The sequence below is a fragment of the Martes martes genome (assembly GCF_963455335.1).
Source record: "Martes martes genome assembly, chromosome: 6".
Classification (NCBI taxonomy): domain Eukaryota; kingdom Metazoa; phylum Chordata; class Mammalia; order Carnivora; family Mustelidae; genus Martes; species Martes martes.
In genome coordinates, this window is record NC_137893.1 from 109,728,045 (window position 1) to 109,745,237 (window position 17,193).

At 36.0% G+C, this 17,193-nt stretch overlaps 1 protein-coding gene across 1 annotated transcript in view; it reads left to right on the forward strand.

The window, feature by feature from the left end:
- The window catches only part of ADGRB3 (adhesion G protein-coupled receptor B3), a gene marked incomplete at both ends in the record, with an annotated part of 726,387 nt that overhangs the window by 398,309 nt on the left and 310,885 nt on the right, over nt 1-17,193 (forward strand). The window contains 2 exons of the mRNA XM_080805127.1: nt 9,635-9,784; nt 10,614-10,689. Coding sequence (XP_080661253.1) covers nt 9,635-9,784; nt 10,614-10,689 — 226 coding nt within the window. The remainder of the gene's footprint in view (nt 1-9,634; nt 9,785-10,613; nt 10,690-17,193) is intronic.

Genomic DNA, 17,193 nt, shown 5'->3' on the forward strand with positions numbered 1-17,193 from the left:
AAATATATATATATATATATATATATATGGGGGCAGTTGTGTTGGACCTACTGTATGTTAAGATCCTATCATACGGTGGTAAATATGGAAAATACTTTTCCTTTGAGAGTTTATGGTCTAGTATAGGAAACATATAATAAACACATGGAGTACATAAGCTAAACAATGTTCAACTGTGAATAGGGCCATAAAGAAAATAAATAGCTGATATAATAGAAAGGAATGATGGGGGGCCGGGTGGATTTCTTTAGAAAGGGCAGTTAAAACAGATCCAAGTTAGCAGAGATTCAAGGATAAAAATAGAAAATACTCTTTAGTTAGAAAGGAAACGTCCTGTGGTGGAAAAGAAAAGACCTGTACAACTTGATCTGGGTCAGTAAACAAGCAACTATGTATAATGTGACCACAGAGAGAGGCAGAAGCCAAGCCATGCAAAGCCTTGTAGGCCATTGTGTAAGATTTGGATTTTATTCTAAGAGCACTGGCAAGCTATTGAATTATTTCAAGTAAGGGAACAACAGGATCTGATTTTTTTTTTTTTTTTTTTAAGATAACTCTAGTTTCTAAGAGAAGAAACAATTCAGAGAAAAAGAGTGGAATCAAGAAAGCCAGTTAGGCAGCTCTTGAGTTAGCTCAGTTTGTAGATTCTGGTAGAGGGTAATGGAATGGAGATGGAAATACAGGGATTTATGACACGTTCTAGAAATAATACTGAGAGGATGTGTTGATGGGTGAGTCATAGGAGGCAAAAGAAAACCAGAAGTAAAGATGGCCTTTAGGTTTTTGGTGTGAACATTTGAATAGACAGTGGCACCTTCTATTAAGGTGGGTGACACTGGGGAAGAAAGTGCTTTAGTGTTGGGAAATCAAGAGTTCTGCCCAATAAATATTTGTTGAATTAAAAAAAAAACACAATACTGGTCACACAAGACATTTTTATTACATGATTAAACACCACATTTCCTTGCATGATCGTTCATTTATGAGTTGTCTGTGGTTGCTTTCATATCACACCAGCAAAACTGGGTAATCGCTTAGCCCACAAAGCTGAAAGTTTTACTTTTGGGCCTTTTGTAGAAAAGTTTGCCAACCTGTGCAAGAGAGCATGGCCTGAAACTAATCTTAGAGTATGGTTTCAAACCAAATCAATGGCTCGTCTTCATAATCCTTATAAAACCTTTGACTCTGCTTAAAGATACTTTCTCCTTATTAACATGCAGCTCTCCATTCCTAAATTAGTTCACTATCGCAGTCTTCTTCTTCTCTCTCTCCATTTATTTTTGGCGTCTTTCTCTTTACCCTCTTAAAGTGAGGCTTTCCGAAACTACATTTCCTAGCCTTTTTTTCCTGTCATCCCCTTAATATCTGCACAGCTCACCATCTCACTTCTTACAGATTATTGCACATATGCCAGCTAACCAAAGAAGCTTTCCTTCCTTAGTAACAATTCCCAACCCCACTCATTATTTCCTAATCATATCCATTATCTTCTATCTAGTTGTATTTGTTCCTTGTCTGTCTCCCCCAGAGATACCACGCCAGTCCCATGAGAGCAAAAACTTTAAACTTTTTTGTTCACTGGTGTATTTTCAGTGCCCATAACAGTGCCTGGCATGTAACAGGTGTTCAATTAATATTTGTTGAATAAATTAATCTGCCCTTTCTATTCTCTCTTCAGGAGGACTTAACCATGCCAACATTATCAATTATTGCTTGTAATTAGGCGGCATCTAACTTATATCTTCAAATTCTAAATTTGATCATGCTTCAGCTGTCTTAGCCTACAATATCATATTTAGCTTTTTGTCTTAGTATTTTTCTGTCTAAACTTTTTTGCCCTAATAGAAATATTACTATTTCTCTAGAGCATATTAAGTTTCCTCACCTTGTGCCTTTGAAGATTCATGTCATTCCTCCTGCCCAGAAGCTACTATTCTGATAGTTATGGAACATTACAGGCCTTTTCCAGGCTTTAAGTTTGCACAGGTAGTGTCCTCCTCCCTGTCAAACAACAGCTAGACAGCGCCTCTTCAAAGAGGCCTCTTTTGCCAACCAATCATATTCCATCTCGTCCTTTACTTCTTTCATACTCTCACAGTCTAGCCTCATCTGGAGATCTGCTCCCTTATTAATCGTGTGTATTCCCTACTAGACAATGAGCTCTTTCTTTCTTTTTTTTTTTTTTAGAAGGAGTTTTTTTTTTTTTTTAATTTTTATTTATTTATTTGACAGATAGAGATCACAAGTAGGCAGAGAGAGAGAGAGAGAGGAGGAAGCAGGCTCCCCACTGAGCAGAGAGCCCGATGCAGGGCTCAATCTCAGGACCCTGAGATCATGACCTGAGCCAAAACCAAGAGTCTAATGCTCAACCAACTGAGCCACCCAGGAGCCCCACTAAGACATTTTCTGTATCATTTTTCTTTTTACTATTTAAGTATTCATGCAAAAATGATTTCCCATATCACGTTTTATTTTGCCTTTATATTAGTAGTAAAAATCACGAACTACTTGGGTAGAGAAGATGAACATTTATAAAAAGTATCTGTCTCTAAAAGACCACAAAACATACTCTGAAAACTGAAAGAAAAATGGTGTAATCAGCTTAAATTTCCCCACAATACTCAGCATAAGCTTGAAAGAAAAAGTAGGAAGAATATACAATAGGTAACAGAATAAGTACAGAAATGCATGTATTTTCTGAATGTGTTTCTCTTTAAAGAAAAATTGTACTATTTTAAAGTAACTTCTCCATCACATGTCTAGAACAGAGGTAGGCATACTTTTTTTCTGCAAAGGGCCAAACAGTAGGTATTTTAGGATTTGTGGACTATCCAGTCTTCAGTGCAGCTACTGAACTCTGCCATCATCGCATGAAAGTGGCCCTAGACTCTAAGTCAATGAATGGGTGTGGCTGTGTTCCAAGAAGACTTCATTTGTAGGCACTGAAATTTGAAATTCATATAATTTTCACATGCCCAGAAATATTATTCTTCTTTTGATTTTTTCTAATCATCTAAAAATGTGAAAAACCATTTTTAGCTTGTAGACCATACAAAAATAGCAGATAGGAAAGATTTGGCCTGTAGGATGTAGTTTGCCAGTTCCTGGTTGAGACAGTTCAGCTTCAGTGAGAGTTGTGTGTAGGCTGTGGATGTACCCTGTGCATAGGTATGACTACATGTTAGGGAAGTAGTAGTGACCTGAGAAGAAGCCAAGGGAGTCCTCCATGGAAAGCACTAAAGTCTGGCAGAAATACCATGAGCAGCTATAAGAATGTGCCTTTCTGTGCTGAGACTGCCAGCCATGGATTAAAAAAAGCAGCCAATGGATAAAAACAGAATTTGAAGTTAATAATTCACAAGTAATTTACACGGATGCTGGAAAGGATTATGTAAAATGGTTAATTATTTTAAGTTTCAATATACATAATATGTTATTAAAAACTAACAAGTTGAAAAAAATATCCTCGAGGGAAGCCTGGGTGGCTCAGTGGGTTAAAGCCTCTGCCTTCGGCTCAGGTCATGATCCTAGGGTCCTGGGATCAAGCCCCGCATCGGGCTCTCTGCTCAGCAGGGAGCCTGCTTCCCTCTCTCTCTCTCTGCTGGCCTCTCTGCCTACTTGTGACCTCTGTCTGTCAAATAAATGAATAAAATCTTTAATAAAAAAAAAAGAAAAAATATCCTCTATATACCACATAGTTACTTTTTTGCCTAGTTGGTCCATTTTTAAAAATCAGAATCCTAGGGGTGCCTGGGTGGCTGAGTCTGTTAAGCAGCCGACTCTCAATTTCTGCTCAGGTCATGATCTCAGGGTCATGGGATCCAGCCCAGTGTGTCAGGCTCTTTGCTTCATGGGGAGTCTGCTTCAGGATTCTCTCTTTCCCTCTGCCCTTCCCCCACCATGTGTGCTTTCTCTTTCTAAGAAATAAGTAAGTCTTTAAATAAAAATTAAAAAAAATAAAAATCAGAGGATCCAATTATTTTCTGAAAAAGGAACACCTGTAATTCCTAATGGGAATAATTTTTCTCTTCTAAATCTCTGTGTCCTGGTCCTGGGACTTGGGGGTGCTTCCCTCTGCAGTGATGATGGTGGGATAGGACTGCTAGGGCGCTCTTAGAGCACTGTGGTCCTTGCCAACACCCCGGCCTAGTGGCTCTGTTTCCTGGGAAGTGATGGTTGCACACTCTTTTCTAGCAAGCCTTTTCCTTCTCTTTGGCCCTCCGTGTTCAAATCTCAGCTTTTCAGGAAAGGAGACAGAGTAAATGGAAGAAATAGGGAGATGAGAGAACAACCAAAATCTGTCCAGCTGACTGTCTGAAATTTCTTATAAACCACTCCCTGTGGCAGAATCCTAAAACGTGACTTTTTGTGGAGATGTTAGAACATAGTGATTATGCTAGATGAATTAAAATATTTGTATATATCCCTTTTTGATAATCACCATTCTTCAGTGGTTTCCAGGTTTGATCTCCTGTTGGACAAGTGAGAATGGTTTTATTTCCTGTCATTGAATCATTACACCTGTCTTTTATATTTAGTGCAAAAACATTATAATAAGACAAAGTAAATTTGCTGTTAGTTTGTTGGGGTAAAATCAAACTGCACCACACAGTTCAAAATCATATACTTCTAAGTTGGCAAACTGAGACTTGAGTCACAATGTTACCAATTTAACAGAGTCTGCTTCCTCATAAAATGAATGTAGGGATAATAACAATGAGGATACTGATAATAACGATGCCTCCTAGGGTTGTTTTAAATATGAAATAAGGGCTGTTCGATATATTAAACAAGATAACACGTGTAAAGGACCTGCCTAAGTGCTGTGCTAAGAAGAGTGTCTAGCTCAGAGAATACATTTGATACATACTTGTTGAATAAATTAAAGAACGGCTAACAAATGTTGAGGTCATGTCAAGTGTTCAATAAATGTCAGCTGTCCTTCCCTTCCCTTCCAAATGTCCTCAGTATTTTATAAGGCACTCGGCATTGCTATACAAATATAAAAATCTAGTTTTTAAAGCTGCTAAATGCCAAGGGATCACACTACAATGCAGGATTTTCTCAGCGCCTCTGAGCTTGCTATTGGTACACAAGCAAAACTAATAGTTGCTTTCTAACACACTGATGCAATGCAGAGTTCCTTCCCTGCCTCATTTTTCTTACAGAATTTCAAAACTGTGGGGGTGACCATCTAGTAATATTGAGTGATGTTTTCCACAAGCAAATCCATTTTGATAACTAGCCAGTTTTCTAATATTGATGAGTCAAGACCCAATTTGTAAGTTGTTCTCTCTGAATCAACATGAAAAATGATGCAAACTTTAAATATTTTGGAAACATCAATATCCCTCTTAAGGCATCTCTTAAACTTCTATTTCTGTATCCACCTCTACTTTTGTTTGTGATTCTAAGGTGCCCTTGCTTGGTAGTTTCCTCTACTCATTTATAGACTGAGCTGCTGCGCTAAGCACTTAGGTCACTGCATAAAAGTGGTGCTTTTGAAGTTCTCTTTGCAAACTGTGGCCTTGGTTGCAATGGTAATACTGAATTTGTCATTGAGGATACAGTGATTTTCCCTTTCAGTAGAGAATTTTAGCCTAGCTGACTTTGGGTTCCCAAATAACCAGAGAAGCCAACCTCTTCCGTTTGGCAGATTCTATTGGAAAAAGGAAAGGGAGAGAGAGAGAGAGAGAGATGGAGACAAAGACACACAGAAAGACCTGGTGGAGGAGGAGGAAGGAGGAGGAGGAGAAGGAGGAGGAGAGGGAGTGGGAGAAAGAGGGAGGAAGGAAAGAAAGAGAATGACTAAAAAGGAACCCTCAGCTCCCTGGGTGGCACATTTATGTACTAAAGGACAGCTCTATTTTAAGTGCAAGTCCTGCCTTTGGTTATGTGTATGTATTCAGTATAAAGTTTTAAATACATAACCTCAATTATCCAAAACAGCAGAGGTAAACTGGGACTGGCCTGGAAAAACAACAACAACAACAACAACAACAACAACAACAATAGGACATTATAGTTACCCTAAAATACCAAGATTTAAATCCCAGGCCCAGATCGAGTCCACACTTGAGCCATTCTGGTAGCTGTGATTTTCCTCTGTTGGCCTTCATTTGCCCATTGTGCTGGTTCCTCCAGCATTCATGCATGCACCCTGGCTCTCTCGTCTTTTCCTTCTACGTGCATTCCATTCTTGTCCATGAAGCAACTGATGCATCAAATTAACTAACTCCAACTTTTGTATGTGGACCATTCGCATTACCTGACATGACATTACATGACAGAGCTGCCATTCTCCAGGACCTCAATTAGGGTTAAGTGCTAAAACCTCAGTGATTTTCCCCAGGATCAAGGGTAGAAGCTCCACAGTTGCTGCTTTGGTGAACTGAAAGCAAAACAAAAACAAACAAACAAAACCCAACCCATATGCCTTTAGACCCAACTCCAGGAATTCCTTATCCTCTCTGATGAGAAGGAATTTTATGCCGCATATCCAAATTCAAAATGAAAGTTTTAAAATTGCAAAATGAAAGTGCAGCTGGTTTTGCTCCAAGGTTTATCAGTGATGAGTCACCTATTTTTATTGCATAAGAAATCAAATCTAGTGTTGTTGTAATGAAAACACGATACAGTGAATTTAGGATAATTCTTGGAGCATTCAAGACGTGCCTATTTGTTCAGGGACATTGTGTTCTCTAAGGTTTCTTCTGAGCACTTTAATCTTCTGTAAGAAAGGCATTTTCTCAGTTTTTGAGGAAAGATGCTCTATTATCTAACCACCCACAATGACTGGTTTTAATGCAGCAATTACTGCAGAAGCAGAGGATGGAGATTGTGCACTTATGCTTTGCATTTATGTTCCTTTGTCAGCACTGGACACATATTTGTATAAACTTGGCATACTTTAAAGCATTCATTTTTAATCTTACCTCTTTGGTATTCACTTAACATCCGAGCTTCCCAGTTCCCTAAAACTTCGTCTATGTTTTACTTAAGAGTTTTGGATTGTTAAACCTGGTGAAGGAGGGAAGCGATTGAGGTTTGAACTGGTCCAAGTGTCTGGTACAGAGACTGAAAGGAGAAAATAAAAGTCATCTTTAAATTATTTTTGCTAAATGGAAATAGGTTTTCTTGTTAATCATGTCAGGGTCACAAAGAACCACAGTGTCATCTAAGCTATCTTCCTAGATAGCTTTAAGGTTAAGATGTACAATTTTAAATACTTCATATTTTAAAACCATGTATACTCATAATTTGAAGGCTAGCATTGGAGTCTCATCAGTCTATGAAGCCATATTCCTTTTGATAATGCATTTATTGAAAATATCATCTTACTTTAAGAACTGCATTTCTAGGGGCGCCTGGGTGGCTCAGTGGATTAAAGCCTCTGTCTTGGGCTCAGTTCATGATCGCGGGGTCCTGGGATCCAGCCCCGCATCCGGCTCTCTGCTCAGCAGGGAGCCTGTTTCCTCCTCTCTCTCTCTCTGCCTGCTTCTCTGCCTCCTTGTGATCCCTGTCTGTCAATTAAACAAATAAAATCTTAAAAAAAAAAAAAAAGAACTACATTTCTACTAAAATCAATGAATAGGTGTTTGTTTTTATGTCCTCCTAATGCTCAAGTCTGCAATTCAAAGGACTTTTTGCACAAAATAAATAGTGATCCTAATTGATTTTTATATTTCTTTCATCTAGACTATGTTCAAAATTACAATATAATCTATATAGTCATAACTTAATAGCTAATGTGCCTTTAATTGAAGAATGAATGCATTTCAACATGGGAGATACAAGCATGTAAAATTATATCATTATTGTGTATTTAAGGGTATAATATTAGACTAGAATTTATCCAGGATAAAGTGATAGAGTTGGTACAGAATGTGCTTCCTCCACTTGTTATTTTTTCTTTTTGTTCATTTGATTTTTTGCTTTCTATCCAAGGTATGTAGAAACAGATGAATTATTAGACTTCAGGGTCCAACAATTTATCTCTTGTTTATTTTCCTTTACAACAGAAACCAGTCGTGTGGCAGTCAGAAAAATCTTCATTTCTTTTCATCAGTTTTTAGAGCAAAGGGGTGAAATAAATTTCATCCAAAAAAGCCAAAGTTAGAATCAAGGGATTTGGAAGCAGATGAACTTAGTTTTGCAGCTTGAATAAAGCTTATAGGACGCTTAAGAAAGAATGTGCTGCCAATTTGCTGACCTGTCCATCTATCTGCAGTGGAGGATTGAGACCCTTCAAGGACATGTGAACTGGGTTATTTATGTACAACAAAGACTGTATTGTTTGGAAAATTAAAGAAACTAAAATAATTACAGCTGTTATCCAAAAACAGCATTTAACATCCATAATGAATGTATGTGTTGCTCGGCACCCTCTTTCCTTCAACATTTAGAAACAAAATCCTTTTTTAAGCTTATTATGTCAAGTTACAGGCCATATGAAATTCCATCTTATGCTGATAATGGATGTCTATAATAGTCTGAAAGAGCTTTAGTAAAGTACAATAATATATAACCATTTCAATTTGGAACTAAGCCAGTGATGCAATATATTTATACAACTAATATAGTTAAATTCTTAATTTTCATTCTCTGGATTTAAATTACAAGTTTCTTCAGAGTGAAATTCATTTATGAGGAGCTGAATGGTTTCTTACTTTAGCTTACTTTTATAGTAGTTTTTATAGTTTTCTTCATTATTCCTCTGTGGGACACCTGAAGATTTAATGTATGTAGAACAAGTATGGACTTATGTAAAAGTTATACAAATTACACTTCTTAATTGGAAATGTATATGATCAATAAGCACTTAAGTATTTATCATTGTAGTTTTATGACATATCTGTGTGTGTGTAATTGTTACATGTAACAAAAAATACATTCAGGCATTACCAAACATCATTCATGATTTTTTTCAATATATATTTAAAATACTTATTGCAAGTAAAGATATGATCCTCGAGTCAAAGTATACATTTATTACTTTCAATTGTGGCGGATGTTTTCAAAGTTTTGTGTTATTAATCTATTTGATAAATCTTTTGGCATATTATATGGGCTCTGTGGTTATGGCATTACTGGTGCTCTTATTATTTGGAAAATGGCAGTTCTGTTGCCAAAAGCAATCAATACAGCTTTGCTTTCCATGCCTCCATGGTACCGCATTTAATCCATGAAAAATTTGTTCCAAAGATAACGTTCCGATGTAAATGCAGAAAATGTGTTTGGAAGACAAAGTTCAGATTTAAATGCAAATTTCTGCCTCCGGACCAAGTGTGTTAATCAAAATATTTAGCAAAAAATACAGTATGGACTTCTGACAATTGGAATGGGCATCAGCCATGAACAACCAGTGGCAGTACATACTGGTCCCCTCAGAATATATTCCACTGACCGTCAGTCCCTGATTCTTCTTGGAAAGCAACAGAAACCTAGATTGTAGGTAAAAAAATTGGCAACCCTCATGAATGTTGTCCAATAATAGGAAATAAGTCTGTTTTGTGGTTCTGATAAATATAACTTTGGCTCAAAATTTTATTTTGAATATACTGCAAGGTTTAATTTGGTCAATTTTGATTACACTGAAAGATCTTAGTTAACATTATTACTTTTTTCCTACTAGTGGCTAGCATTCAGAAGCTTCCTGCAGCCTCTGTTCTAACAGACATCAACTTCCCAATGAAAGGACGAAAGGGAATGGTTGACTGGGCAAGAAACTCAGAAGATAGAGTAGTCATTCCAAAAAGCATTTTTACTCCTGTGTCATCAAAAGGTAAGTATGTGAAGTAATTTGAGCTTTGAAGAAAATATTTCTAATAAGTTGGTTTAATAGTACACTAGATATAAATCTGCTTGCATCAAGTGACTTAGTAACAGTCTACTATCATGATTGTAAACTAATTTTGTAAATATAGAAAACTGACACTTGATTTTTAAATCTGAATTTATTGGAGGAAATAATCTATTAAAATGGGAAAAAAAATACAAGTGCAAATTCTAGACCTGAGCTTCGCATGGTTAAGTTTCAGGATTGACAGTTTTATCTCAGTGTAAAGTATGTGGCATAATATTTTAATTTTAGGTATGGAAATGTGTTGCATTTTCCACAGCATTTTCTACTTCTTCCTCACTTTTGCTTTGGTTTGTAGATATTATTTTGGTATATAAAAACAAATTTTAGAAAGAATTCAGTTTTGAGAACATCTTCAGCAGCCTCTAAAATTAATGGCTACTTTTGACAGCTACATCATAGTCTTGCTTTTTACCTTGGAGATTTTGACCTTCCTGCTTAGAGCTCCAAAAGAAAATAGTCTCTCTTTCCCCTTATCATTGGGAATTGAAACTCCCTAGCTGCAACTACAGCAGCCTTCTGTCTCAGCCTGGTGAGGGAAGGTTACTTCATATGACCCATATTAGTGAGCTACCATTAATATGTACAGTGTGTGGGCTAATCTGCCCCATGCATGGTTAGGAAGGCATTTCTTCTACTCACCTTTGCATCAGCAAGTACTGGAATGCCCTCATAATGAGCAGATTAAAGTTTTAGAAGACAGTATTTTTCTTGTAGTTTCATTAATATTTTTAATTTCATTTTTTTCTAGAATCAGATGAATCATCAGTATTTGTTCTTGGAGCAGTCCTGTACAAAAACTTAGATCTAATTTTGCCCACTTTGAGGTAAGCTACGAAGTAATAAGCTGTTATAATCTTTGTAAATTATTCCAAAAATGTGACTCTAGCTCATTCTATGAAAATAGTCAAACAAGGGGCGCCTGGGTGGCTCAGTGGGTTAAAGCCTCTGCCTTTGGCTCAGGTCATGATCCCAGGGTCCTGGGATCGAGCCCCGCATCGGGGTCTCTGCTCCACAGGGAGCCTGCTTCCCTTCCTCTCTCTCTGGCTGCCTCTCCACCTACCTGTGATCTCTATCAAATAAATAAATAAAATATTTTAAAAAAAATAGTCAAACAAGCTTTGTTAATATGAAGGCTTTTTCTTAAATTAAATAGCAAATACTCATTTAATGAACAGCTTATTAGCATATTATGCACTTCAAAACAAGTAGAAAAGACAATTGTGGTCTCTGATTATACCCCTGCAATTCTTTTGTAATTAATCTTGACTTGCCTTAAGACTAAGGAAAAAAAAAAATTAAGGAAAAGAAAAAACTCAAGTCTCTGTAGTAGAATGGGTTGTTGTAAAATTAATCTGTCTTCTCTCTTTATTTGCACTTAATGGTACTGTTCATCAACATTACATGAAATTAAAGGAGTGCCATGATGGCTGGGAATGCATGCTTTGTTCTTCATTTGCACAAGATCTCAGTTTGCCTCTAAATAAATATTCAATTATAGCTACATTAAGAAAAATGCTGTTGTTAAATTAGAGGACTATTTTTGGAGGAAATCCATTGATTTCTTTCCTCCCAGACATAAAAAGAAACAAGTACACATAGTAATTCTATAAACATTAATGTATTTGCTCTATTGTCTTAACTACTTTACCTGATCTCACAGAAAACATCATTCACACCTACTTGGATAGCGATGCTATCACTCATGAAGACCTGTTTCCTCCACCCCAACTCCTGGATGACGGAGACCCAGTTTTTTTTGCTTTTTGTTTTAGTTAAACATAGCCATATTTGCAGTGAGCTCTTACTCACACCCTTATGAATAAAGCTTCCAGTTTTTAGGGAGGAAAGACTGTGAATGATGTGTACAGTTATAGCGGGAGCATAACAAATAGTCTCATGAATAAACACAATTAGAGTTCAGTCCAGCAGAAAAAATGCCTTGCAATGAAGCAACCAAGTTTTCTGCAGCGGCAGTGACTAGTCATGATTCTTTGGAGAAAATCTCTCCATGTGCAGCAAATTATTAATACAGTCAGTAAATCTCTAGCTGCAATGCAGGCTCTCCTTCAACCAAAGAGACACCTCTGGAAAGTTGAGTTTTCTTTAATTCCCTTCTTCTCTGGATGGAATCTGGGCCTTCTGAATTTGAATTGGTCTGTGTTTGCTTCTGTTCTACCAATAATACATTTTCAAAACTGATGAGTTTTCTCTGAACTTTGCCACTGGTTTTGTTAAAACACATAGGTGTGCACAATTACAGATAAAATAGATTTATACTTACACGTTCTCTAACTTTGTGTATGCTGTTCCTTTGAAAAGAAATGTGTTGAAGTCCAATATACACAGATACTCAAAGTTAGACCCATATTTTCGTAGGGGGTTCATTTGTAAGAAGCTAATCTTTCAAGAACTCTAGATTAGACACTAACTTAAAATCAAAGGACTTGGATTTTAATTATAAGTTCACATAACAAAAAATTTATAAACTTATCCAGTCACTCAGAAATTGTCTGCCTTCAGGTTAGTCTTAAAATAAAAGCACTAAATAAATAAATGAATAAATAAACACCTCAATGTGCAATATTCACCCTACTTGCTGCTGAGGGATATAGTGAATGCAAACAAAATATTCAACATAAAATACTTTAGATTATGATTAGTTTTTCTCCCACATGCCTAACAAAGTTGCATTATGATTAACCTTGTTTTGTGTAATATCATAGAATTCACTCTCACCTAGCCAGGTTATTCCATGTTTCATAAATTTGTAAGTCCAGGGTGTTGAAAATTTATTTAGGGTAGACTAATAGGTATGTTAGGAATGATTTAATGGATAAAGCAGGGAATAGTCCAGAGCAGTGGTTCCCCTAGTACCACCTGTGACACAACCAGATTCAAATTTGGGGGCAAGTCATTGACTTTTTTGTATGTATATTGTATGGTTGAACTCAAAAAGTTTCTTTCCAACTTCAAAAATTCCTTGTCTTTATTGTAGTAAAGTAGAATTGTGCAGTTCTGACATATTCTTTTGCTTAAAGCCCTTAACAATCTTCATATAAAATCTATGAATATGTGTACCCACTCATACATTCTATATGTAAAGTAATTAGGTAAATGACTATAGGAAAACAATATTCACATTTAGACCAGAAATAATGACCATGGAACACTCAGAATGAAATGTTTGTTTAAGTACTCTTTCAAAGGAGAAAAATAAGCATTTACTTCTCACTTCCTTTTATTTTATACAGTAAAATAATGCAACTAAGCATTCTCAGGCTTGTTTTCTTCCGTCTTCTTCTTTTCAAAAAACTACTCCATAAAGTTGAGTTATTAACTGTACCAATGCTAGATCTGTCAAATAAGAATAAGCCTTTTAAAGGACAAGGGTGATGTCTTCGTATTAGTCACAACAGCAACCTGGCTAACTTTACTGTGTGAATTCTTTTAAATCTTCCCGACTGTTGAAACTCCAGAACAGTGCTTAATAAGTAATAAGGGTTCAAGAAATGTACTGGAATAATTAATTGTCTTATCTGATAGAATAGTCTACATAAGCCATTTTTATAAAATAATAAGGTACATAGAAATTTAGTGTACATGCCATATAAGTACAGAGGAATAAAATACATACATCTTATTGTTTTACTTATTAATTAGACTATGTGAATTGAATCCAGTAGGAAAAGGGATATCTTCCAATTCAACATGCAAAAATACGCAGATTTGCCCTTTATGTTTAGTTATTTACCAAATTTTCATGACACATTTTCCTGAGTGATCGTTTTACTAATTGTCTGTTGAAACTATTGGAGCCAAATTTCCCATACACCGAATAATGTTAGGCTTGCTATTAAGTTTCCAGAAATTTTATATTTTGATATAATCATTTTCAAAACAATACTTTGCATAACTTCTCTCATGGGGACTAAGAAGGAGAACTTAATGTAATGTTTGAATAGATATAATTTAGAAATTTCCCTTCATACATAGGCAGAAATAACTTTGCATGTTGACTCTTTCATTTAGAGATTTCTTTTCTTCTCTTGCCCTAATAGGCATTCAAGTATTGTTCGAGCTACAATTTTTATTTTGCTGTTTGATTGTCTTCCCTTTTACAATTAGGTAAATTCAGATTGTCACTTCAACTGAAGTAATGTGCTCTACTTAAGTCCGAACTAAGTATGTGCTGTTCTCAGCCTTCAACTTTTATCCCTCTTAGAATAATTTTCAATAGTCAAAAAGCATAGAACCAGGATATTAGTGCTGCAAGGTCCTTTAAAGGTCAGTACCATCTAGAATTCTAATTTTTCACATGAGAAACTGACCACCTTCTTAGTTCAGTGACCTACCCAAGATTATGTATCCAGCAGATGACTGAGTTCTAATCTAACTCAAGTCTTCTCTGCCAAACCTAGGAGTGTTCCACTGTCTTGCTTCCTCTATCGTGCTAGTATCGATTCCTTTGAGCAGTACAAGCTATGCACTTCAGTGTTAGTGTGAATACATATTGCTCTTAAGCCTAAAATCTTCTAAGGTCAAGGAGAAGGTGACCAGGTATGAGCAAACTCAGGGATACTTGGTGGTCAACTTGGTGGCCCCAACCCAAGCTACTGACATCAGGGCAGGAGGCTATCACTCTTCCCAGCCCCTCATGACCATTTGGGGGATGAAAGCTGGCCAGCAGAGGCCAGAGGATCTTTTGGGAGAGGCAAAGCCTCCCACACACTTCCCCAAATCAAGTCAAAAAACTAACAACCACTCAGAGCCTGAGAAGCTCCCAAACCACTGGGAAGGATTTTTAACTGTAATAACCTTTTAGAAGGACAGTTCAGCAATATCAAGAGGCTTTAAAAATGCATTGTCATTGATGCAGCCACTTCTAGGAATTTATGGTACAGAAATTATCTCTAAGGGGGATAAAAGTGTATCCAATCATACACTCAAGCTAGCATTTAAGAAACAGTTGTAAACAGTCATTTTCTGATTCATTTAATAGTCACAGATTCCAGTTGTATAGGAAATCACAATACTTTTGAGTACAGGAGTACTGTGTAGTTTTCCTGTAGGACATGTGGAAGATATAGTCATGTTTAAAAAAAAAAGAAAAAAAAGAGCATTTTAATGTAGCTATTAACATTCATGACATTGTAAAGGATCTAATGAAAATTATATCCAAATTCCACTATAGCATTAAAATGCAAGGCAAGGGGCGCCTGGGTGGCTCAGTGGGTTAAAGCCTCTGCCTTCGGCTCAGGTCATGATCCCAGGGTCCTGGGATCGAGCCCCACATCGGGCTCTCTGCTCAGAAGGGAGCCTGCTTCCCCCTCTCTCTCTGCCTGCCTCTCTGCTTGCTTGTGATCTCTGTCTGTCAAATAAATAAAATTTAAAAAAAAAAAAAATAAATAAAATAAAATAAAATAAAATGCAAGGCAAAATACAGATGAACAAAAAAGGAACTACGTTCTCATAAGCTAGTAGTGGTTTGAAAATTATCTTTTGAAAAGGAAAAAAAATTTCAATAATGCAAAAGCCCCATAAATTTGCTGTCAGGTGCACCAACCTAATAAAGATAAATGACACGGAATTTTTTTCATATTTAGCAAATGGAACTCATTTGAGTTCATATGTTATAGGAATTACAGCAAATGGGAAAAGCAATTGAACTAAATTACATTAGAAATAATCAAAAAATGAAAACGTAATTACTTTTAAACCTATACATTCTGAAGGCAATCAACCTGAAATTGTTGAGTCCTCTAAAGAGCACCTGTCCTTCAGTTGAGACGTAAGCCTTGGATCTTGCCTCTTCACTCCAAGTTTCCAGTGACATATTGTAGTTTTGCGATATCCTGTATCTTTTTATAATATCCTATTATGAGGACACTAGAAATTACAATTATCTATGGGAATAACAAATTTGCATAACTAATATTATGAAATATTATTATGCATTCAGTATATTACTTATAAAAATCTGAGTTTAATTTGGCCATACCTTTGGAAAGTGAATTTAAATCTCTGATCACTTAGCTTCTTACATCCCTTAGTAAACCTACCTAAAATTCTAATTCGTTTTAAAGCTCTAAATTAGCCCAATCCTACTTTTTAGCAGCCATCAGCTGATTTTAGTTTTAAAAACAAATATATTTAACTTAGTATTTTGATGAAGTCCCATTCCTAGTATATATGAAGTCATCTATTTTGTTTTGGTTTTATTTAAATTGGGGAGCTGGTTTTAAACAGTTATGAAAACTCTCAACTTAGAAGCTACATGAACTACAATTCTAAAAATGGAAAGAGGCTACAGTAATTTTAATAATTTTTATTAAACCATTAACACCTCTTTACTGTACCTTATCTGATTATACTTTATTTGCACAGTAAGTTCCACAGTCCTCTCCACTGATGTTTATTTGTAACACTGCAGTGCATTTCCTTTAATGTGGTAAAAAACACATATCATGAAATTTACCCATCTTAAGATACACAGAAGAGTAGTGTGCTTTATTGTGCAGCAAATTTCTAGAAATTTCTCATCTTGCAAAATTGAAACTGTACACTCTTGAACAACAATACCCTTTCTTTCACTTCCTCCTAGCTTCTGGAGATTTTCTGTTTCTAAAACTTTGACTACTTTAGGTACCTCATATGAGTGGAATCATGCATTATGTGTGTGTGTGTGTGTGTGTGTGTGTGTGTGTGTGTGTGTGTGTGAGACTGGTTTCTTTTAGCATAATGTTTTCAATGTTCATCTTTGTTAGAGCATAGGACAGAATTTTCTTCTTTTTCGGCTGGATAATATTCCACAATCTGTATATACCATATTTTCCTTATGACCTATCAATAGATATTTAGAGTGCTTCCACTTATTGGCTATCGTGAATCGTGCTGTAGTAAACAAGGGTGTGCAAATGTCTCTTTGAAATTCTGTTTTCAGTTCTTTTGGATATACATCCAGAAGTAGATTTCTGCATCATATGTTAATTCTATTTTTGATATTTTGAAGAATCTTCATACTGTTTTCCATAGCATTTTACATTCCCACCAACAGTGCCCAAGGCTTCCAATTTCTCCACAACAATGTCAACACTTATTATTTTCTGGGTTTGTTTTTTTTTATTGTTTTGGTATGTTTGTTTGGATAGTAGCCATCCTAACAGGTATGAAGTATCTTATTGTGGTTTTGAGTTGCATTTCCCTGATGATTAGTGATGTTGAGCATCTTTTCATATACTCGTTGGCCATCTCTATGTCATATTTGGAGTGATGTCTAAGTCTTTTGCCCATTTTTTTAATCCTATTGTTTCTTTTTGTTGTTAAGTTTT